This window comes from Microcaecilia unicolor, chromosome 3 (assembly GCF_901765095.1).
Source record: "Microcaecilia unicolor chromosome 3, aMicUni1.1, whole genome shotgun sequence".
NCBI classification, from domain to species: Eukaryota; Metazoa; Chordata; class Amphibia; order Gymnophiona; family Siphonopidae; genus Microcaecilia; species Microcaecilia unicolor.
In genome coordinates, this window is record NC_044033.1 from 170,096,711 (window position 1) to 170,121,184 (window position 24,474).

At 41.9% G+C, this 24,474-nt stretch overlaps 1 protein-coding gene across 7 annotated transcripts in view; it reads left to right on the top strand.

Annotated features, from left to right (window-relative positions):
- The window catches only part of LOC115465822 (utrophin-like), a 1,296,369-nt gene that overhangs the window by 534,090 nt on the left and 737,805 nt on the right, over nt 1-24,474 (top strand). For all 7 annotated transcript variants that reach the window (XM_030196568.1, XM_030196575.1, XM_030196573.1 and 4 more), the window contains one exon: nt 5,224-5,413. In XM_030196568.1, coding sequence (XP_030052428.1) covers nt 5,224-5,413 — 190 coding nt within the window. The remainder of the gene's footprint in view (nt 1-5,223; nt 5,414-24,474) is intronic.

Below are 24,474 nucleotides of genomic sequence, written 5' to 3' on the forward strand. Positions count from 1 at the left end.
AAGACAGAGTGATCTTATGGCTGGTCCCTTCCTTTCTCCCCAAAGTTGTGTCGCGGTTTCATGTCTTTCTGTGGTTTTGCCGGTGCTGGGGTCTTCTTCCGGCTCGGAGGAGCAGTGGCATCTGAAGTGTCTGGATATCAAGAGAGTTCTCAAGCATTACTTGAAGACTACAGACAAGTTCCGTCAGACCGATCGATCATCTGTTTGTATTGATTGAGGCAGTTGGAAAGGGGGTTAGCAGCTTCTAAACCTTCTCTAGCTAGGTGGTTTAAGGAGATGATTGCTTCCACTTAACCTTTTGGTGGGCAGGGTCGGTACCTGACAGTGTGAAAGCTTACTCTGCTAGGAGACAGGCAGCTTCTTGGGCCGAAAGTTCTTTGGTTCCACCATTAGAGATCTGGAGGGCATACCTTTTCTAAGTATTACAGGTTGGATATGCAAAGTCGTCAGGATGCAGTTTTGGAGTGCAAGTTCTCACAGCAGATTTGCTGGTGTCCCGCCCATGAATTCTTACTGCTTTGTTTCTTCCCATCAGTCACAGTCTGGGCTGGTCCGGAGGGACGCTAAAGTGCTCACCCTGTCTGCAGTAGCTAAATCATTTTCACCATCATCGTTGGTTAGTGCAAGAGCAAGACATTACCTACCCCTCACCTCTTGTCTGAGCCAGCTTGTTATGAGTTTGTGTACTAGCATTGCAGTCACAGTACTATTCTTTAAAGGAGCTGGGAGTAAGTGCTTACATATATAAAGGGGGGGAAAGTGTAGTTATATATTTTGATATAATTATTTATTTATTTGTTACATTTGTATCCCACATTTTCCCACCTGTTTGCTGGCTCAATGTGGCTTACATAGTGTCGGAGATGCGATTGCAGACTCCGGTGTAGACAAATACAGAGTGATGTAGAGATAAGATAAAGTTCATGTGATATTGCCACGTGAGATAAGGTACAGTTCGTGTTGGATATCCACATAGGGCATCGTACACGGAAGAGTTGTGTTGTGTCCATACTGTATTTTGGTTTTTGTTGTGTTGTAGCGGTCTGGCATTTATGTTGGGTTGGTAGGGTATGCCTTTTTGAACAAATACGTTTTTAGTGTTCTCCGGAAGTGTAGGTGGTCGTACGTGGTTTTCACGGCTTTAGGGAGTGCATTCCACAGTTGCGTGCTTATGTAGGAAAAACTGGATTCGTATGTAGTATTTGCTAATCTGTAAAATCAGCACTCACAGATTTCACCCAGAAGTTCCTTAGTCTGAAGAGGACTCATAAACTGGGGTGCTAGTATGATGCATTTTGTCTGGCTATTGCAAATCCATGTCTCATGGCATGTGATGTTAACATGAACATGAAATTGCATGCATTCCTGGGGATCGTGCTCAGTGCAGAGGTGAAATTTCTCGATGCAGTTTTTCTCTTTTATCTTTTATCTTGTAGGATAAAAAGCTTGCTCTCCTTGCTCGGAGAATAGCCTCTGATTCCCACAATTAGAGCTTAAAACGTTTTGTATTCTTCTTGTGCATTGTGACTGAGCAGAAAGCGTGTGAGTCTGATGTGGAGGAGAGCTGGGATTTAATGTGCAAGTCAGGTAACCTTGCCCTTCACCTGCGCACTGGCACATAAACTAGAGTGATCTGGCTTACTTGTTTTCAATCATCCTCCACAAAGTTTCCCTATGTTTCTCTGAATGTCACCTTTATTTTGTAGCTTCTTTCCTCTTTCCTACACTCTGTCAGTTTATATCTGACATTACTTCCCTTGCCTGATGGTGAATGGCCCTGGTACGTAAAAAAAAAAAAAATCACTTTGCAAAGGTAAAGTTCCTAATATGTCATGGGATTATTATTATTTTTTTGCATCCATTGCAAGCATTATGAAGGTTATGATAACTTGATATTATAAGTATTGTAAAAGTTTACCCCTTTGTTTATATGGCAACAGTCACCTTCACAGTCTATCTGTGGCTTGGAGTTAAAACCACAGACGTTTCAGCAAGACTGGCATGCTTCATGCTTTGGAAGTTGATGCCTGGTTGTAGTGCTAGTGGTCCGTGGTAGCTGCATCATTACGTCAAGCAAAACAGTCAGACCACAGACTTTCTGGTTTTCTAGCTTGCCAGTGGTGACTGAAATGATGAGTGGCTTTCCTCTGCTGCCCGAGCGCTCCAGGGCGAGCGTCGGTGCTATAGAGGAGCAAGCATACAGTAGTATCACTGCTGCTTGTTAGGTATCTCATCTGTTCACAGTAGAAGGATGTGGTGGAAATTGGTGAGAGAGAGAGAAAGATACAGAGAGAGGTGAGGAGGGGGAGAGATGCAGAGAACAATGGGATGAAGGGGTAGTGAGGAGGATTCCAGAGAAAATTGTATTGCTGGGCATGGTGAAAGGAGGAAGAGTTATGAGTGCAAACAGTCTTTAAGACAGATAAAGAGATCTATGGAAGTGAGAAGGAAATATTTGTGGGAAAGGAAGCAAGATTGATGAAAATGTCATGATTTCTGGTACTGTTTTTCTGCATTGTGAAAAGAGATGACAAATTTCAAAGGCATTTCCACACCCATAAATGGCTTATTACAAAATTGCTTGTACTCTACACGTCAAAGTATATATGTCTATATATACTCCAGGGAATGCCTCTCCTGTAGCGAGGAGAGGCATTCCCTGGAGTGCAGTTGAGAGTGTTTGAACTTGTCCTTATAAAACTCTGTGCTTACTAAATAGGCGTGAATGTGTGTGTGGTTGTTTTTGGTAGAACTTTTTCGAAGGGAAAGCATGCATGTACCTCTTCCTTTGGAAACTGGTGTAAGTGATTTGTGTATCTGATGCACAGGTTAGGTGGGCCTTTAAAAAATTACCTTTGCCATGGTTCCTTACTTTCAAATTCTTCATGGCTCCTGAAACATAAGCATTAGTTTCGGGCACACTTGGGTCCCTCAAAATGTCTCTCAATTTCTTTTTCTTCTGCTAATTCCAAGTGATTAGCTTGCTTGGCTAATGCAGTCATCGTTGTAATATCATGCCCTGAATCAATTATTAAAATGCTTATTTAGCCTTTGGATTGTAGACAGAATTCTTTACCTTCTCCAAATTTGAGCTCAACGAAGGTTACCATCGCGTACATGGATTATGTCCCAGCACAAGTGGACTTAGTCTAAGTTGTATGAAGTAATGGAGTGTGAAGTGACTTGCCCAAGATGTTAACGAGCATCAGCTCGTACGCGGCCTGCTGTTCTAACCACTGGGCTCTCCCCCCTCTCTCTTGAACTGTCCTTTTTCAATTAAACTTGTGAAATCATAAAGAGAAGATCCATCAGAAGGGAATTTGAAACATTGGAAAAGGAGGTTTTCATGAATGTGGTTTTAACTCCCTTTACAGGACTATGGGATCCTTTTAGTAAACTTGTGGTATGCTTAGACCAGAGCTTAAAATGGCTTACCTCAGGATGCGCTTAGGCATCCTGGGGTAAGTTCTGAAACTGCAAGTGCTACTTGCACGCTGTAAACTATTTTTTATTTTTTTGTTTGAAGGAGCATATCTGGGGACAGAGAGTAGGCATTAGTGCGCTAATCAGTTACTGCATTCACATTACCGCATGCTAACTGGTTGGTGCAGGATTAGTGTATGAGCCCTTAACACCTACAAAATAGGTGTCAGTAAGTGCTCTTGTAGTAATTCCTTTTGATGGCTATGAGCTAAAGGCAATATTAATTGGACGAAGAGGCTGCTTCATGATGTGTGTAGGGACCTCATTAAATATCTGGAATTCACAAATGAGTTTTACAAGTCGGATTATTTGTACTTTTTGATAAAGGCTTGGCCTCGTAGCTGCCAGGCCCACAATTGTTAGATGGCTGTAGGAGACTATCATGCTTATGAGGAAACAGGCTCCTCAGGTGTTGCATGCTAATTCTACAAGGTGTACAGCAACATCCTGGGTGGAGACTACCTTACTTTGCTTTTATACATCCCACAGATTCTGGAATTGTGGGAAGCTAAGTAATAGAATGAGAAATTAGGTCTTGCTTGATAATTTCTTTCCATTAGTCCTTTCCACTATTCAAGAGGCCTGCCCGAGGTTTCTGAGATGTTTAGTTGGTGCGAAGTAATGGGCCGAATAACGACTATCACCTTGCATGATGCTTCCTGCATATCTCTTGTTCTCTACAAATTGTCCAGACATGAGACAGGTCTGCATATGTTTGCTCATCTGGTTAGTGTTAGGTTAGCAAATTGTTTAAGGTGGTGGTTGTGCTTATTCTGAGTATTATCTTTACTGCTTTCCTACGTATTGAGGAGCTAGACTGGATGCCAAGAGAGATGTGTCTCAGCTCAGTTTTCAGTTCTCTATCTCTATCTGCTGGTTCATGGACACAACTATCCCACAGGTTCTGGAATAGTGGGAAAGACAAATTTATCAGGTAAGACCTAATTTCTCCTTGCCATGTTCCCTCCTGAATAAACTCTTCAGTGAACGGCATTGCCTTTATTTTTTTGTAAATGCACATTGCCTTCATTTTTTAAAAATGCATTTGGCGTGTGTAGGGCTGTGCTCCTATTAAGGATTTTTGGGGGCGCATTCATGTTTTTCTGGGGGACATTTTGCAATGCTGCATTCCTTACTTTTGGAAGGAATTATTATACTCAATAAGTGAGACCTATGGTATTCAGTGGAGGGGGGGGGGGGGGCTAAGCTTTTCTTGGGAAAGGCTTATGTTGTTGCAAGAAGTGTATTCTTAATCATTGAATTTGGGCGGAGGCCCCTTCCTTCTGGTATTTGCACAATAAATTAGTAGTTATAGGCCAGGTGGGAGATTGGGGGGGGGGGGGGGGATGATTTCTCTGATTATGATGCCTTTTGATACAAAGATAAATGGTTTATCTTTGTCCAGAACTTAAGACCCATATAACCTCCTGTGAGTTTGTTGTTCCTTGGATGTCATTCATTTGGTATACTCACCTTGATTGTACTTGTGGGGTGAGGGTAGATTCTTGTTTTCTAGTGGGGTCTATCAGAGCCATAGCCCTCTACTTTCTTTTTTACTGTTATTGGTGGGTTATAGTTTGAATGTATAGCTTGTGTTTTATATTGTTGTATCTTTGCTTGTTTGGTTATTTTGCTTTATGTAATTCAATAAAAAAGATTTGAACATAAAATGCATTTGGCATGTTATCTTATTGAATTGTATAACTTAAAGACTTCCTATCTATACTTTTTTGCCTTCAGAGTAGAAGAAAGGCAGAGTGTTCTGGAGACTGATCTGAATGTGGTACAGGCCTCGCTGAAGGAAATGGAGAAGTTTTTCAAGTGGATGCAGGAGGCAGAAACCACAATCAATGTGCTGGGAGATGCCTCACAGCGAGAAGATGCCCTTCAGGATGCAGCCAACATTCGCAGACTCAAAAAGCAGATGCAGGTAGGACCTGGAAACCTTATCATGTTGCTGCGTTTTTAATCTATGACATCCCACTTAAATGTTTTGTAGAGATTGTGCAGTTTATTGGCTCTTGTTTGATAAGCTGAGTTGATTAGGGAAGCATGCAGAGCACCGCATAATCCGAAAGTAAACTTAATTTCTTTCTAGTGGCTTCACCAGCATTGCAGACTGCACTGGTTGGAATGGCTAGTTTGTTACTCCATTGGGTTCGAGGATTGAAATATAGTTCGGTTGTGATAAGACACCTGGCTTTTTTGTATATAGTTGGAGAAGCATCAAGTAGCAGATTTCGAGAGTGGAACAAGGTCAAAACTCTGGAATAATTGGTGGGAGATAAAGCTCTGATTTCCTTTTCATATTTTCAACAGAGGCATTTCTTAGAATAATGCAGACTTCTTTATTTAAAAGAGAAGAAAGTAAAGCAAATGAACTTTTGTGCATGGTCTATATCTTGACTGACTCAGCAGGACTGACACAGCAGGATTTAAAGGCAATTCATTGCTGTGTGGGTTTATTAAAATGACTTAATTTTATTATTTTCATGAAAACAAATGTATGTATCTTGGCTCGTTGCGTTTGTTTTCTTAATTTTCTGCTGGGCTTTTTATTCCCATTTCAAGTTATGAGATCTGCTGTAATAGAGTGAAATGGGATTTCTGCTTTCTCAGTCACCTTGAAACTTCGAGCATGTTTCTGTATTTCCCCTGCCGTCACTCAATTTTACCGTACTGTAGTTCATTAATATTCATAACATTGCTCCTTCTAGCCATACCCGTTTGAAGCTGCCATGCAGATCAGACATGAAAATAATTAGCCAGCCTTTCTATAGGGAGTCACGTTGATGTTCAAGTGCAGTGTAACAAAGTGCATTGGGATGTCCGCTTGTTTGATGGACAGGCACCTTGAGGGTATTTTTAAAGATGTTTATGTACAAAAATTACTGAAATGCAGGGAAAAGTATGTATGTAATGCTGTTTTTCATGTTTGTGTATATGTGACGAGTGGAGGAGTTCCCAGAAGTGGATCTGGGGCAGGGTTTGGGCTTTCACATGCATACTTTTTGATTTTCAGAACTTATATAAACCCAGGGTAGATATGAATATGCTGCGGCTGAAAAACATAACTCACTTGTTAAGTACAACAAAATATGGTCTCCTTTACTAAACTCACTACGTAATAACCTTTGTCAGAATTGAAATTGCTCCTGTGACTTATGATTATGATCTGTTATCGAAATAATCCCGGACTTGCCCTAACTTGAACATGTATGCTGATGCTTGTTACTGTTAACTTGTTAAGCTGGCTAATTGCTTTATTTTAGCCATTTGTTATCATTTATAAAACACAATAAAAATATTGGAACTAAAAAAAATATATATATATTTTTAAATGTTGTTTAGATCATTGATTGTTATCCACTGTAATTTGATCTGCAGCACTGTTCTTTGGCACCAGAAGAGAAAGATGTGACCCAAGATACTACACCACCATCATCTTAAATGTCAAGCCTAGATTGAAGGGTGCAGGAGATTGAGGATGGAGGTGCTGTTGAGTTAAAGGATAGAAGAGGTGCAAGAAAATGAATAGGGGGATCAGAGGGTATATGAGGAATTGTGGGGCAGAATATGATGGTAAAGTTGAGGGGAGATAGTAAGTGAGGGGATTAGCTGGGGTATGAAAAGAGAATGAATGAGGGATGAGATTGACAGAAGATTGGTAGGGGGGGAAATCAGTGACTAGATCAGCTCTCCTTTTCCTGATTCAAATTTTATTCTTCCACACTTGATGTAGGGTCCCCTCTTTTTCCTTTCTTCCCTGATCCCCATATCCATTTCCTCATTAGGTTTTCCTTTCTTCTGTTCCCATATTTCGTATACATCCTCTCCTTCCTCATCTATCTGTCCTCCCAAGATCTCGCCTCCAAGATCCCCTTTATACTCCTTCCTTCCTTCCCAGCACTAATCATTAAAATGACCCCCTTCCTCCCTGAACAAACTAAGGGGTCCTTTTATTAAAGCTTAGCATGCTCTAACAGAATTAGTGTCTGATAAACGCTAAGAAGCCTATTTTATACCTGTGGGCTTCTTGGCATTTAACGCACGCTAAGCTTTAGTAAAAGGGCTCCTAAATTAATTGAAGTACAAGAAATGTCATAAAAGTGCTTTATATTATAAAATTTAAAAACATCACAGCATTTAATTATACAAAAATATACATACGCCAACTCTTGCCCCAGACTCTGTGTTTGAGAAAAATAGACTTTTTAGGGTAATTATGTATTAATATAGGTTGCAAAGAGGTTTGGGAGTTTCAGATTGTAGGCTTAGTTGTCCAGGAACTCAGGAACCATAATGGAGAAAGGGGAGGGAAGAGAGAGAGAGGCATATTTGGGGAAGGTTTCCTTTTTAGTTTCTTCTGTGGAGAGCCAAGGCCAATATGAAGACTACAGAAATGATTAAGCCTTATGCCAGGCAACTATCCCCGGATTCTATATAGGTCTTCCAAATTTGGGTGCCCAGGGCAGATGTGAGCGCAATGGCAGCGTGCCGAAGGTGGGGTGGTGCACTCTGCGTGGATTTTATGTAAGGAGAGGGGAAGAAACTTGTTTGTGTGCAGCCCCATAGGGATAGTGCAAACATTCATGCATCCCTTCTTGTAAAAACTTTGCCCACCTCTGATCTAATGCATACTTAAATATGCTACCAAAGGGAACTGCTTTTACTCCTCGTCCTCTCACTTGCTTGGCAGCCCAACTGAATTATGCTATTCTGATCTCTGAGACAGCAGTCAGAGCTGGTTGACTGTGCTTGCTGTCTTCCTCCCCCCCCCCCCCCCCCCCCCCCCCCCCCCCCATCCATGGCTTAAAAGAATTATCCCAAGCAGGGGCAAGCTATCTTTATGAAAGGGAAGAACAGGTTTCCTATGCCTTGCTGTTTTCCCAGGTTGTATACTCAGCTTTCCCGGAGATTATCCAGTACCCATGTCTGTTTTATCATTCCCACCTTAGTATTTCCCTTATCCCTTATTTGTCCTGTTTGTCCTGATTAGATTGTAAGCTCTTTCGAGCAGGGACTGTCTCTTCATGTTCAAGTGTACAGCGCTGTGTACATCTAGTAACGGTATAAAAATGATAAGTAGTAGTAGTAGTTAATCCCTAAAGTCTCATTACAAATGTACAACTAGCAATATTAATATATAGCCAAGTTATCACAGAGGGGACCTGAGGCCTTAACTGGGTTGCTATGTCCCAACCCTGACTAGCAGAGGTATCAGCTGTGCATGATATATTTGTATATTTGCATCCCTTTCTAGGCTGTTCAGAGCTGTGGGATATGACAACACATGGTATTCATAGACATTGTCTGTAGCTAGACCTTAGGTGAAGCTAAAACAAGCATTACATTGCATCAGAATTTAAAGACTCAAATCAAACTTTTTGGAAACACAAAGTTTTCAGCAATTTTCTAAACCTTGGAAAATATCTATACCATCTCAATAATTGGGGCAGAGAATTCTAGAGCATGTCTAGTTGGTAGTGCGCTGAGGAAGTAAAATGTTGAACTGATTTAATCTTGGTGGTCTCCGTAAATTGTAGCAATAACTAGTTTCTGGTCTTATATCGAGAGTTTGCACCCTGAAGAAGAACCACTAAATGATCCATATAAATAAATATCTACAAAAATTTTTTTTATAAACCGTTGTAATCGTCTTAAATTGGGCACGGGCTGTTACAGGTAACCAGTGTAGCTTTAAATAATAACTCCTAACTGATTCATATTTAGATATACCAAATATTCATCTAATGGCTGTATTTTGCATGATTTGTAATCAATTCATTAAAGCCTTAGAACAACCAATCAGTTCAAAATTACAGTAATCAAACTGAGACAAAACAAGTGATTGAACCAGTAATCGAAACACAGCCTGTGTAAAATATTTCTGAACAACCCTGAGCTTTCTAAGCATGTAAAAGGTTTTCTTCACTACTGAGGAAAAAGGTTGCATAGATAGAAGATTGTCTAATTCTACTCCCAGGAATTTTGACTGTAAATCCAAGGAAAATAAATTTCCTTCAACTTTAAAATTCTGCTTAGTCCTTACATCACTATTGGCTCCAATCCAAAGGAACTTTGTTTTTCCTTTATTAAGTTTTAAATGATGATCGAAGTCCAGTGTTCTATTAATTCCATACACTTCTGAACACGATCTAGAATATCCACCCAAGTTGGTAAGCAAGGTAGAAATACAGTGGTATCCATCTGCACAAATGTAACGAGTGAATTCAGACTGATCTAATAATACACCCAGAGATTACATAAATAAATTAAAAAGTGTCAATGAAAGAGGGGAACCCTTTGGCACCCTGCACGACACCTTCCATCTCTCTGAGAGGATCCCATCCTTTTAAACCATATAATTGGATTCGTAAGAAAGCCCATAAGTCAATCCAAGGCCTTCCCTTGAATGCTAGTGGAGATTCATAGGGACAGACCTGATTTGATAGCCCTGACCTATGACCTGACTCATGATTACTGCGATTAGGTCAGAGTTCATGCAGGCAGACTCAACAGCCCTGATAAAATCTGACTTCATGTAGGCAAGCCATAATCTAAACCACATTCTGATCTGAAATGCCTGATGTTCAGCTGAGGCCATCCTATGGGATAGGCTGGAAATCAGTATACTGGTTTTCTTCTGGGTTTCCCTAGGCTTCTACAGTATCATGGAATCTAGTTGTGTTTTGGGATCCTGCCAGGTACTTAATGCCCACTGTCGGAAACAGGATGCTGGACCTGATGGAGCTTAGGACTGCCCAAGTGTGCTAAGTATGGCAGGCCTTATGTTCCTTCCCCCCCCCCCCCCCCCCCCCCTCAAATCCACATTTTAACATGTTTGTGTAGGCACAATCTTGAATGAGAATGCCAGTTTAACTTTGGGCAATACAAAAGAAATAAGTCAAATCATAGCAAGAAACAGAATAAAATTAATGTCCCATAAAGCCCACAGAGGAGGGAGATCAAGCAAGAAGGGAAATAAATCTAAACAAACAACAGATACAATTCAGTTGCTCTATAATTACTGAACAGTAAGTATTAACTGTAGTGGCATTATTCACTCTGGAACAGTCCCAGAAGGCGCTGGAGTTGTTCAGAGAATGCTGATAAGTACATAAGCACTGCTGTACTGGGACAGACCGAAGGTCCACAAAGACCAGAATCCTGTTTCCAACAGTGACCGATGCAGGCTACAAGTACTTGGCAGGATCCTAAGAGAGCAAAACAGATTTTATGCTGCTTATCCCAGGAATAAACTATACATTATGGACTTTTAGGAACTTGTTCAAACCTTTTTTAAACTCTGCTACGCTAACTACTTTACCACATTCTCAGGTAATGAATTTCACAGCTTAATTACATGTTGAATGAAGAAATATTTTCTTTGATTTGTTTTAAATATACTACTTAAGAGCTTCATAAGAATGACCCCCTAGTCCTTGTACGTTTGGAAAAAGTAAACAAGTGATCATTCCATTCAGTACTTTATAGACCTCTATCATATCTCCCCTCAGCCATCTTTTCTCCAAGCTGAAGAGCCCTAGCCACTTTAGCCTTTCCTCATAGGGAAGTTATCCCATCCCCTTTATCATTTTTGTTGCCCTTCTCTGTACCTTCTCTAATTCTGCTATATCGTTTTTGAGATGCAGTGACCAGAATTGCATACAGTATTCAAGATGCGGTTGCACCATGCAGCGATACAAAGGCTTTATAACATACTCCTTTTCCATTCCTTTCCTAATATTTCCCAACATTCTATTTTCTTTCGTAGCCGCCGCTGCACACTGAACAGAGGGTTTCAACATATCAACAATGATAACTAGATTCTTTTCCTGGATGGTGACTCCTAATGTGGAACCTTGCATTATGTACTTACAGTTTGGGTTCCTCTTCCCTACATGCATCACTTTTCACTTGCTCACATTAAATGCTGTTGTATTCTATTTTCAGATTTGTACCTTGCTTTTCTCTTCATACTCAAAGCAGATGGGGTTATAGGTTTAGCCCTAAAACATACTGGGAAGGATAAAAAGAAATATTTTAGGTTTCCTTATCAGCATACAACTTTGGATTAACTTTTGCTTAGATTTCTCTAACATCACGGAGAAAAGCCTCCTTGGTCTTGTTCTCTCCAAGCCTCTTCTCTCCTGGTTGCAACAGTAGCCTTTTGAGAGCGATAGCTCCTTTGAGCAGGGACTGTCCTTCTATGTTAAATTGTACAGCGTTGCGTAACCCTAGTAGCGCTTTAGAAATGTCAAGTAATAGTAGTAGTAGTAGTAGCGAGGGCATTTCTTCAGGAGGGACTTTTAATATTATACCTAATTCCTCTTCAACATATATAGCAAAGATACAACTGGATGCTTAGGAATCTGATGAAGCTAAATATCATATATGTCAGCATTCACATTCTCAACCTTAACTGGCAGGTTTATAGAGTTTTAATACAATAGATGAGTTGTTCTGCAGTATCTCACTTTCTCCTGCAGCTGGACAAATAGGGAAGAACTCTATAAATGGCAATTGAGTAGAGGAGTGGCCTAGTGGTTAGAGCACAGGTCTTGCCATCCAGAGGTGGCTGGTTCAAACCCTGCTGCTGCTCCTTGTTATCCTGGGCTATTTGACTAACTTTGATATCCTACACTACTCTCAATCTGGATTTCGTCCACAAATTAGTACTGAAACAGTTCTTGTTACCATCATGTCCAATTTCAAGAGAGAAATTTCTTTGGGTTGGAAAATATTATTGTTACAGTTTGACATGTCTAGTGCATTTGACATGGTGGACCATGAGCTTCTGACCTTCCTTATGGACACTTTTGGGATTGGCGGCATTGTGCTTCACTGGTTCAAGGGTTTTCTGGCATCCCGTACATATTGAGTTAAAGCCAATGCAACTATTTCTGCACCTTGGGAGTCACATTGTGGAGTGCCCCAAGGATCTCCTCTCTCTCCCACCCTCTTCAACCTGATGCTCAAACCTCTGGCGGAAGCGCTTGCAAAATAGGATCTTCACCCATTTATTTATGCAGACGATGTAACCATCTACATCCCTTTTAACTCTGCTTTGACAGAAATCCATGAGAAGATCGAAGCCAGCTTTTCCATCTTAACCTCTTGGGCAAATGTATTTCAAGATCAATGAAGATAAAAATCATTGCCTTCTGCTTTCGTCCCAGCACAATAAAGTCATTCCCACCACTCTCAATGTCGGTGCCTTTAAGCTTCCCATCCTGAATAGCCTGAAAATCCTTGGGGTCGAGCTAGACAACCACCTGATAATGGACAATCAAGTGAAGGTTGTCGTGCAGAGAATGTTTTTTGCTATGTGGCGGTTAAAGCGCATTAGAGCTTGCCTGCCTAGAGACCTTTTCCGTACTCTTGTTCACTGGCTTGTCCTTTCTCACTTGGACTACTGCAGTGGGATATACGCTGGCTGCCATGACTACTTACTAAAAAAGCTCCAGACAGCCCAGAACACGGCTGCCAGACTAATTCTAGGCAAATCACGCTTTGCCCATGCACAGCCATTGCGTCTCGCTCTGCACTGGCTCCCTGTCAAAGATCGCATCAAGTTCAAGATCTGTTCTTTAACGCATAAGATCATATTTGGCGAGGCCCCGGAGTACATGTTCAACCTGGTTGATCTACCCCATAGGAACGCTCTGTCGTCATCGCGCAACTTCCTCTGTCTTCACTATCCCAGCAGTAGGAAAGTTAGATACAAGCGTATGTTTGCTTCAACTTTCCCGTTTACCAGTGCAAAATCTTGGAACAACCTGCCGAAGCAATTAAAGGGGGTACCCGACCATCATCTCTTCAAAAAGTTCCTAAAGACGTTCCTATTTTCAGAAGCCTACTCCCTGCTGAGCCCAGCCATTTGACTCTCCTGCTGATGGTTGGCGGGAGACTGTGATCCACTGGCCCCTGCCGAACATTTTTACCCCCCACTATGTTTTCTCTGTCTATTCTGTCATCTTATGTTTATCTTTCTTATTGTATTATTTCATGCACTATTGTAAGCCACATTGTGCCTGCGCTTGTGGGAAAATGAGGGATATAAATGCGCTAAAATAAATAAATAAATAAGTCACCTCACTCTCCATTGTCTGAAGTACAAATTTAGATTGTGAGCCCAGGGAAATATCCACCTTGAGCTACTATTGAAAAAGGTGTGAGCAAAATCCAAATAAATCAAAATTTGGCACCAGAAAAAGTTAAGCGCTGTTCTCTAAAGGACATGCACCCTTCTTTGAATCATAATTACACCTGCTGAAACATAGTGTAAATACTGGCACCCAAGTTGGGAGCACCGAGGCAGTATTCGGTAACAACATGCGTAACTTTTTGGAATGCTCCAACATGCCAGCACTCCTCCCGTGGCCACACCCCTTCATGAGTTACTCAGCCATATGCACATGCAATTCCTAATTTGGCGCCAATTAGGTTTGGCCCAACTATTGCAATTAATTGGCTTGTTAACCAGTTAAGTTGCAAGTGCATCTCAGGATCACGGCAAAATTTGGCACACAAATTTGGGCAATCTTTATAGACTCTGGGGGACACTCTCGATATGTTCCTGTATCATCTAATTCCTGGACTTCTCTGGATTAATAGATTAATTTTGAAGCAGATTAGAGAAGACGGCTCTATAGCCACCGTCACACACCAGATTGCTTCCAGAGTGAGAGATGATGGTGATCTTGCTAGACCTACAGACTGCCAGGGTCTGGAGTTCTCCTCTTTGGGTGGAACTTCCAGTTGCACCCCCTGTCATAAGAGTATACCCCTCTTGCTTGTTGAACCCCCATGTGTATCCCAGCAGAGGTGCTTTTTGTAAACTAGAATAGAGCACCATCACTTTGAGCTTTGTATGTCTAACTGGTAGATTTTACTTCCTACTTGTATAAGTGCCACAATTAGCAAAACTGAATGTCCAAGGGGAGCCAATTACAAACCTTCAAAACTCACATTTTTATATTTGAGGTGGTTTTGAACACTGGGTTGTTAAGCATTGTTCCTTTTCACCCCCCCCCCCCCCCCAATATCAATCTCCTAAACCCCAAGTCTAAATGATTATTATGGGTGCCTTGGAGACTCCTGAGAAAATTAAATAGTCATGGGATAGGAGGCAATGTTCTTCTGTGGATTAGGAGTTGGTTATTGGACAGAAAACAGAGAGTAGGGTTAAATGGCTATTTTTCTCAATGGAGGAGGGTGAATCTAGGAGTGCCACAGGGATCTGTACTGGGAATGGTGCTATTTAACCCATTAGTGCCCAATGTTCCCATATTTGTTCCCACATATGGGAACTTTGGGCACTAATGGGTTAACGTATTTATAAATGATCTGGAAATCGGAACACCGAGAGAGGTGATGAAATTTGCGGATGACAAAACTATTCAAAGTTGTCAAAACACATGCGGACTGTGAAAAATTGCAGGAAGACCTTAGGAAACTGGAAGGTTGAGCATCCAAATGGCAGATGAAATTTAATGTAGACAAATGCAAATTGATGCACATTGGGAAGAATAATCCGAATCATAGTTACCTGATGCTAGGATCTACCTTAGGAGTTAGCATTCAAGAAAAACATCTAGTTGTAGACAATATGCTGAAATCTTCTGCCCAGTGTGCAGTGGCGCCCAGAAAAGCAAACAGGATTATTAGGAATGGGATACAAAATAAGACCAAGAATATTATAATGCTCTTGTTGCGACCTCACCTTGAGTATTGTGTTCAATTGTGGTCGCCATATCTCAAAAAAGATATAGCGGAATTAGAAAAGGTTCAAAGAAGAGCGACCAGAATGATAAAGGGGATGGAACTCCTCCCATACACGGAAAGGCTGAAGAGATTAGGGCTCTTCAGCTTGGAAAATAGATAGCTGATGGGGGGGGGGGGGGGGGGGGATATGATTGAGGTCTACAAAATCCTGAGTGGTGTAGAACGGATAGAAGTGAATCGATTTTTTTTTTTTTTTACTCTTTCAAAAGACCAGGGGACACTCAATGAAATTACATGGAAATACTTTTAAAACAAATAGGAGGCAATATTTTTTCACTCAAAGAATAGTTAAGCTCTGGAACTCGCTGGAGGATGCGATAACAGCGGTTAGCATATCTGGGTTTCAAAAAGGTTTGGACAAGTTCCTGGAGGAAAAGTCCATTGTTATTGAGATGGACATGGGGGAGGCCACTACTTGCCCCGGGATTGGTAGCATGAAATGGTGCTACAATTTGGGTTTCTGCCACAGTATACTGGGCTAGATGGACCACTGGTCTGACCCAGTATGGTTATTCTTGTGTTCTTAACCTTTTTGAAATATGTGTAATTCTTTTGCAAAATAGGAAATATGAGTATAATTTTAAGATCCACCCAGAACAAAGCCCTTCAAATCCATGGTCAACAAGTGCATATCTATCTATCTAGCTATCTAGCTATTTATCTATATTAGCTGCTCTTGATTGGTGTATTTTTTGCTTCCTTTTTATTTGGGGGAGGGGGTGGCAAAGATTAGGGAAGTCATATTAGCTTTGGGGGACAAGAGGACCAATTCAGCATTAACACCTGTAACATTTGGAGGGTGCTGCCCTTTTGCTTTCCATGTGGGTGCTCTCCTTGCCCTCTGGTGGCCAGAACTGGTGGCTGCTATGGACTGTTTTCTGCTGTCTTCCATGTTCCAGACTTCAGTGAGTCCGGTCCGGATGTTCCAGGTTGCCAACCTTGCTCTGCTGGGTTGTTCTGGAACAGCACCCTTACTTGGCTGGTGATTTACTTCAGCTGTGGGTCAGCTGCTGAGGGGCTTATTAGCTTCTGTGAGCCTTGCTTGCCTTGCCTTGGTATCAAAGGTCATCCATGAGTTCCTGGTGGTTTGTTGGAGTTCCTCTGAAAGTTTCCTTTGTGTTGGACCCTGCCTGTTCCTGGACTTTGACTTTGCTTGCTACCTGGACCTGGACTTTGCTTTCCGCCTGCCTATAGACTCTGGTTAGTTTATGGATTACCCGTGTTTGCTGCCGGCCCCTTTGACCTTGCTGTGCTACTGGATAATGTTTATTGTCTACTATTAAAGCCTCTTCTAGTTATATTCTGGGGTTCCTGCCTGTTGTGTTCAGCACTGCTTTCTGCTTGGGTGATTTGCCTGCCGCTCCTCGGCAGTGGCCCAAGGGTTCACAAACCTAGTTCCTGCTTTGAGAACGTGACACATGCCCACCCCAAACACCTATGAGCCTCTTCTAAAATTGCTACTGTATATGTGTATGCCAGCCTACAAATGTTAATGACAGTTTTTACTCGCATAAAATTTCTAAATAAAATAGATCTTGAGGAGCTAACACCTCCTCCTTCAAGTCAGGGCAGACTGAAAGTAAGATGACAATACCAGAAAACACTTTTTATCTAGGCAAGCACATTCCAATGAAAGCTCTCATCTCATTCTGACAGTAAGTCAGCATCCCTCCTTTCTATGCGCAGCTTCTTGAATCAACATTGTAATGCTTTTATTCCTATCCTCCCCCCCCCCCTCAACCACACAGACACACCCTTTGCTCCATTGATAAGGATTTATTATTTTTTTTTACCTGTTAACACCCCTGGAATATATTTGCACTGATGATAAGGCTCAGGTTAAAAGTGTCTGTCTGTTCTGTTTTCGAGTTCAGAAAGCAGAAGGAATGATCATGCTTTTGGAGAAATTTTCTCTCTGCACGATGTTTGCTCTCCTGCAGGCTATACTTTGCATTTGGCAAAATCTAACCTCATAGCTTGTCTTCATGTGATTTATTAGCCCTTTTCATTGGGTTGATATCATTAGAGCAGGTATCCCTCTGCTCTGTTTCTCAAGATTTCTAATGCAGCCTCTTATTCTGTTGATCCTCTGCTCTGCCGGAGCTGCATTTAATCTAAGGAAGAGAGAGCAAGAGACCACATCCTTCTTCAGATGTGTGCCGTTCGTTCGCAGTCTTACTAAAGAGGAAAAAAAAGCCAGCTTCAAGAAATGGACTATGATGGTTTGTTTAAGCTGCTTTTCTAGGGACTTCAGCTTTTGCCTTCCAATTAATTTAATGAACACCTCATCTGTTGAGTTCATTCCCGGAATGGCAGCAGGCGGTCGGCTGCTCAGCAACTTCCTTCATATCCTGGTCTGCCTGGGCTGAGCTGAAAAGGTTGAGGGGGCTTTATTATATTTAATTCTCTTATTTATTGATTTTTTTTTTTGGATATAGTGGAAGGAGACATTTTTATTTGGTTCTGAGCTGGAGGAAACTTAGGATCCATAGTTGACTGCCTTGCTTTTGAGACCTTCGAAGTCTGGTACCTCTGATTAAAAACATCTTCTCCCCCCTCCCCACCCCAGAAGCGAGCATGCTCAGAAAGCTGACAAATCGGGGTCCAGCGACCAGGAGGAAATGATCTGGCTTTTCATTTATAATGCAAATTCTGAAGTGTCTTTGGAAGTGTGGCAAACTTGAAATGATGGCTGTGGTGAGGAGCTCTCTACAAAAAGTTGTGGTGTTGTTGCATCACCTTCAGAGGATGGCAGTGTCTTCCCCACGTTACCAGAAGCTGTGTAAGGTGAGTGAGGGGTTTCAGGAAAGAGTCCTTAGAGGTGCAAATGATTTTTCTGTGTCTTTGAAGGCTGACAGCTCAGTGGCAAGAAGGGGGCACACAGCTGCCTTTTTAGTGCACTGAATATTTCTTGAAAGACCTGCATTACTTTGACTTGTTAGGTGTGCATATTGGAGGCAGCATGTTATGTCAGTTTGCCTGAGGGTGAGAAATGTTTGATTGCTTTACCAAGTGCCCTTCAAGGTTTGCTTCATGGATGTGATTTGGGTATGCCATACACAGAGGCTACTGCAGAGATCCGAGTTCATTCTCTAGCCCCCACCCCAAAGAAAGCCTGTGCTTGTAAACCTCTGTTCTGACTCCTTCCTAGGCAATACTTCATTTAAGATACATAGTGGTTTTATATTTGGAGTTCAGAGAGAGCACGCTCAGCCAACAGAGAAACTGGGTAAGATGGCAGGCAGGTACCTTAAACTTTTAAAAGAACACAGCAGAGTATCAGATTATGAAAAGCGTGGCTTTGATAGAAGTCATACTCTTAAACTTGTTTTCTGCAGTCCTTTTGTTAGAGCCTGAAATATTTCAGCACTTAGAGAAGAAAAATAAAGTGGGAACCAGTGAGGACAGACCCCGGTGCTCAAGAGAAGTTGGCTGTGTTACAGGGCTGGTGCAAGGGTATTGGGTGCCTAGGCAAACCTTCAACCTTATACCCTTCTCTCAAACTTTTCTTAATCAAACTCAACAATCACACTTATCCCAAACCATCCCTCCTGCCATAATCCTGTAAAAATGCAGAACTGGACACTATCCCAGTAAATCCTTTGCTTTGTACCTGTGTGTCTGTTCTCCCTGGTTCTTTGAGGGTGCCAGGCTGTCAGGGTCTATTATTTTGCTTTGACTTCTGTTGCCTTTTGCTGCCTCTCAAAAACTGCCGCCCAGGGCGATTTCCCAGTCTTGCCTGATGGTTGAACTGGCCCTGCTCTGTGTGTTTACTGTTTCTAGGCAGCCCTCAAAATTGGGTCCCCAGTGGAGGAGTAGCCTAATGGTTAGTTAGTGACCTGAGAACCAGGGGAACAGGGTTTAATTCCCACTGCACTTCCTTGTGAATCTGGGTAAGTCACCTAACTCTCCACTGCCCCAGGTACAAAATAAGTACCTATGTAATAGGTAAACCACCTTGATTGTAACCACAGAAAAGCAGTATATCAAATCCCATCCCCTTTCCCTTGTACCACAGGATTAGTCCTGTGACGGACAAGGTGGAACGCCCTTCCAGTTTGTTGCATTTTGTTTTCTTTTGGCAGTATACACGTTATAGATTTTAAGTGGAGCTTGTGACTGCAAGTTTTCGTCTGTGCTCGCCTTGTTATCTCTCTGTGCAGCCAGTCTGCCATATAGCCACTCTATGATGGATCATTGCAGCTTAACACAGATGGATGCTGTCTCACTGCTTTTGAGGCTAGCAAATTGGAGTCTTGTGTGGCTGAATGATTCATTTGGCTTTATCCTAACCTTGCAGAGTTGTCACTTTCCTGTGGATCTGAAGATGTTTTCAAATCTGCTTATATGTCATACTCTTATTTTCCCCCACACAGATTGTGTGTATGTTTTGTGTATAACCTATTTCAAGTTTCATATTTTCAACTTGACCCCCCCCCCCCACCCCACCCTCCCTTGCAGACTGCTAGCTTTCTTCAGGGTGTGAGATAGAAATCATATTTCTGGACTTCATATAGAACTTTTCCCATTGACGTCCATTTTAACCAAAACGCTAAAGTTTCTCTTATTTGAAAGAATGCAGGCAAGTAGTCCCCTCCCTGCATGTGACTAAGACACAGGCCTTGTTTGGTATTGTGTTCTCCCCTCTCCATTCTCTGTGGGTGATCTGACTTAATGCTGAATGTTGTACTTCAGAGGCTTATATTGATGGTATTCTGACAGAAGAGGTTAAGAAGGTTGATCAGATGGCTAATTTAAAATTAGCACACTGAGAAGTGCACACTCAGTGCGACAATGATGTGTTTTTTTCCCCCTTTCTCTATTTGCAAACCTGTGTATGTCTATATGGGGATTGGGATTTGGTGGGAAGCTCCTTGTGACCTTGGGCAAGTCACTTAACCCACCATTGCCCTAGGTTTGTGAGCCCTCTAGGGACAGAGAAAGTACCTGCATATAATGTGTACAGTGCTGCGTATGTCTAGTAGCGCTATACGAATGATTAGTAGTAGTAGTAAGAGGTATGATAAAGTATGTATCAGGAGCTATGAGGATTGAGGCGTGCCTGAGTAGTATTGTATGTATGTTTGCATCTATCTTGAGAGTATAGATGTGGATGGGAGTGGGGGAGATGTGGGTGTGTTTATATGTGCACCTCTTGTCATACAGGCATCTTGTCCCCCACTCCTTCCCCTCCCCTCCCCTCCTTGCACTCAGTGTATCAGCCTCCCACCATTTGTACTTTATTCCCCCTTCTTTTCATCCTTTCTCCCCCTGCCCTCCATTCTCTTCCCAACACATTCTCTTTGCACTCTCAAACCTCTTCCCCCCCCACCATCGCCCTCACCCCCCCCCTCCCTCTGCTTTTCATTCTTTCCCCTTCTCTATCCCAACTTACCCTTTCACTCTCCCCTTCCTCCTCCTTTTCACTCTCCTACCTACACCATCACTTTGCACTTCCTCACCTCCTAGGCACACATTCCACACTTGGCTCTTTTTTATTCTTCTGCTGGTGGGGGTGGAACCCACCCCACAGAAATTCAGTCATGGCTGCAGCGTTTCCTTATTGCACCAAGGTGTTTGGGATCCCATGGCACAGGCAGCACATCTTGGCCACCACTGCGGCCTGCTGGCTTCTCCTTGTGATCCTCATGGCATGGTCAGAAAATCATAGCCACTGCCATAGCTTGCTGGCTTATCCTTGTGCCCTCCTATCTTTATGCATGTTCAAAACAAACCTGTGTGGATAGACACATCTTTCTTAACAGGCGCTAAACATGTCTAAAAACAGTGAAACAGCTAAGATGTAACCATCCTGTGAAGGACTCACAGTATGTTATCCAGGTCTTGGTAAGACCTTTGGTAGACTTTCAGGTCTGCCTGTATCTCTTATTTCTGCCTTTCAGCTACAGGAAGCTCCTCTGATGGGCCAGTCCAAGGGAGGGTTCGATTTCAGATAGTCTCCACACAGAGATGACAAGTTACCCAGTTCCAGGCTGGATACTTTGGCCCAGTCCTGGATTTCTAACCACACCATTATGGAACTTGCAGCATTGATTTCAGTGGGAAGGGTCAGTCACGACAAATCCCACACTGCTTTGGAATGTAAGTCCAAAACCAGGACTGGCCCAAAATCTCCAGTCTGGACCTGGGAAACTTGGCATCTCTGTGCACATTGTGATGTATCTGATTATATTATACCATGCCTGACAACTGGCTCTCTGTGTCTAGAAGAAACTTGTTTGCCTTGTCCCTTCTTTTAAAGTTCTTTGTGCTTCTGGCCACTCCTTTGCATTTTCTATTTCAGGTCTTTTACAGTCGCAAAATGTTGTCTTTTTATTTCATTCATAGATTTGGGTCACATTGTGGCTTTTAGGTTTGATCCAGACTTTATACATTTTGATGTATTTGTTCATTTGGATTTAGTTTGCACTTTTTCAGGGAAGTTATGTTCAAGTAATGTAGGTACATTTTGTCCCTGGAGAGTTTTCAATCTGTTTGTACCCGAGGCAGTGGAAAGTTAAGTGATTTGCCCTAGATTACAAGGAGCTGCAGTGGGATTTGAACCCTGAATTCCCTGGGTCCGAGTCTGTCGCTCTAACCATAAGGCTGCTCCTCTACTCTAAAGTTATTTGTGGTGGCTTGAACAGTAAAAATTATCAAGAAAAAAATATAACCCATTTGGGGCAAGTTCTTTTGGATAAGTGGGTGAGAAATTGCCCAAAATAAATAGAAAGTAAAGCTGGAAAAATTAGTCTACTCTCTTAGAGAAATGTACAACTGCCTAGTGAACTTCCTAAAGACTAATTCTCAGTGGAAATATATTGAGGTTGAATTCAACTAATAGGGTATTCTGCCTCTTCCACTTTGCTGTTACAAAGGTTTAGATTTAAAGACAGCTGCTCTTCCATCATGCCTGTCCTTTTTTTTTTTTCCTCTCTCAGGGGCAGGTGGTGCCATCCTAGTGCACCTGATGTAAGTAGAAGAGCCAGAGAACAGATCAAGTCTGTTCACAAATGATTCTTCTCTGTGCTACCGATTCTTGGGTTTAAACCCAGCTGCAGGATTTCTCAAGTTTTTAACTTCACAGTAATTTGAGGTTGTTTTATTATTTTACTCTAGTAACCTAGAGTGTGAGAGGGGAATTTGGGTGGGGCAAGATGGGTTCTGCAGAGAAATCAGTTCCTCAAGTGAGAGTGGAATGATGCTGGAGCCTCAGAATCCCAGACTCTTCTATTGTGGCCGATTTTGATAAACTATAACAGATACTTAAACGTAAATGCACAGATTCTACTTCTCTTTACTGCTTTATTTGCTGTATTTAACTGACACTTAAAACATCTTCCAGATACCATTTAAAGTTGCTAACTGCTAGGAAATTTCTTGTGTGTTTGAAAGTGTCATGCTGCATGTCAAGTTAAAAGCGGTGAGATAAGCACAGCCATTTAGAAATGCTGACACAATGAAACGACTTTTTGTTGTTAAAGTACCACTGGTGCATGCAGATAAGAACCCGAATTGTAGCTTCTGTGGTATGAGCTGCTAATTTGTGCAACATTTAAGAGGCTGCCTGGGTTGGGGTGGGGGAGAACCTGACAGTCTCAGCTTCAATCAGCAGGTGGCAGTGCGAGACAGCAGATTCTGTGAGACATTTGCTGAAGGCTTGCACAGACAGTAGAGGCTTGATTTGGGGAACCCTTTGCCAATTACAGACTGAATATCTGTTCTTTAATTCTGTTGCTCTTGGATTAATTCATGACAGAGTTTTTTTTTTGTAGCCAGGCACTTGTGGAATAAGTGTGTACTCCCAGAAATTGTAGAATGGTTTTTAACCAGTGCCAGTCTGAGACCTTCCCGACATTCATGATGGCTCTAGAAATCGAGATGCTTTTTTACGTCGATGAACTGAAGTGCTGACACAGAGTTCCCATTCAGTATAACCCAGCACGGATTGATTATGTTGCATGTAGGAACAGCACTTAAAGATCCAAGGGATAGAAATCAATCTTGACAATGAAATTAACATTTAAATGTAGGCATTCTGACAAGACTGGATGCTTATCCGCTTAAGTGCTTCATAATAAAGTATGATTTATTTTTAAATCCTAGAATTCCAGTAATAATGGGTAATCTTGTTGGTATTTCTCAAATTTTGTGGCAGGATAGGTGACAGCTAAAAAGTTATTCATTTTGTGTTTACTTTGTGCCTCAGTGTGCACAAAATAATATCTGAAATCTATGAGGCAATCAGATGGACAACAGTAACAATATTGCTGGTGTGTGTTGCCCCTTTGATAGCTTGAAAGATAGATTAGGCAGTAAAAATACACAGCTGGGCTCATGTGCCTTAGAAATGGCTGCATGTTGGGTCTTACTATAGTATCAAGCCACTACCTACATCTGGGATCCTGTTTGGTGGAAAGAAAAATATAAAGTGATGTATTCAAATCGATAAGCTGGGTATTTCTCTCACAGTTGTCATTGTGTTATTTCAGCTTAGTCTCTTCTCGTTTTGTTTAATGCTTCTTGCATTTTTTATGCGGTAAGGTTTTAAGTCATGTCTGTTTTACGAGGGAGAGGATTGGCAAGTTGGCATGCATACGCAACTGGCTTCTTTTACGGAGCCCTTCCTACGCTAACACTCATCTCCTTGGATGTGGTTTTCTATCTGGGCTCTAAGGTGGTCTTTATGTTTTCAGGTGTTCGGGAAAAGGTTTTGTCCTGGAATACATATGGGAAAGGGGAATCAATCTCATCTTGTGTTTGAAATCTGAGGATGGCATGGACTCCATTTTTGTTAGCTCTCCCTCTCTGGAATTTCACAGCTTCATTGGACAATGGCAGATTTACTGATTACTGATGCCTGTGCTCTCCCTACTGTCTAGTACATACACAGCAGCACACTGGTTTGCTGGGACCAATTCTAATGCTGGTAGAAACACCAGTTAAATGAGAGCTTTATGTTCCTCTATACAATTTTTTAAATTTAATAAGTTAAATCAGTAAGGGGCCATTTTGTTAAGCTGTGTTAAGCAGCTAACATGGGATTTTCAGCATGGTAGACAGTATTGCAGGCCTGTGCTACTGTCTTCTACATTGATGGGAAGATGCTCAAAAGCAAACGCAGGTACTAGAGGCCATTAGTGCTGGACAAGCACCCGCATTTGCTGGCACACAATGATCAGAGCCCTTGTGTTTGGGGGG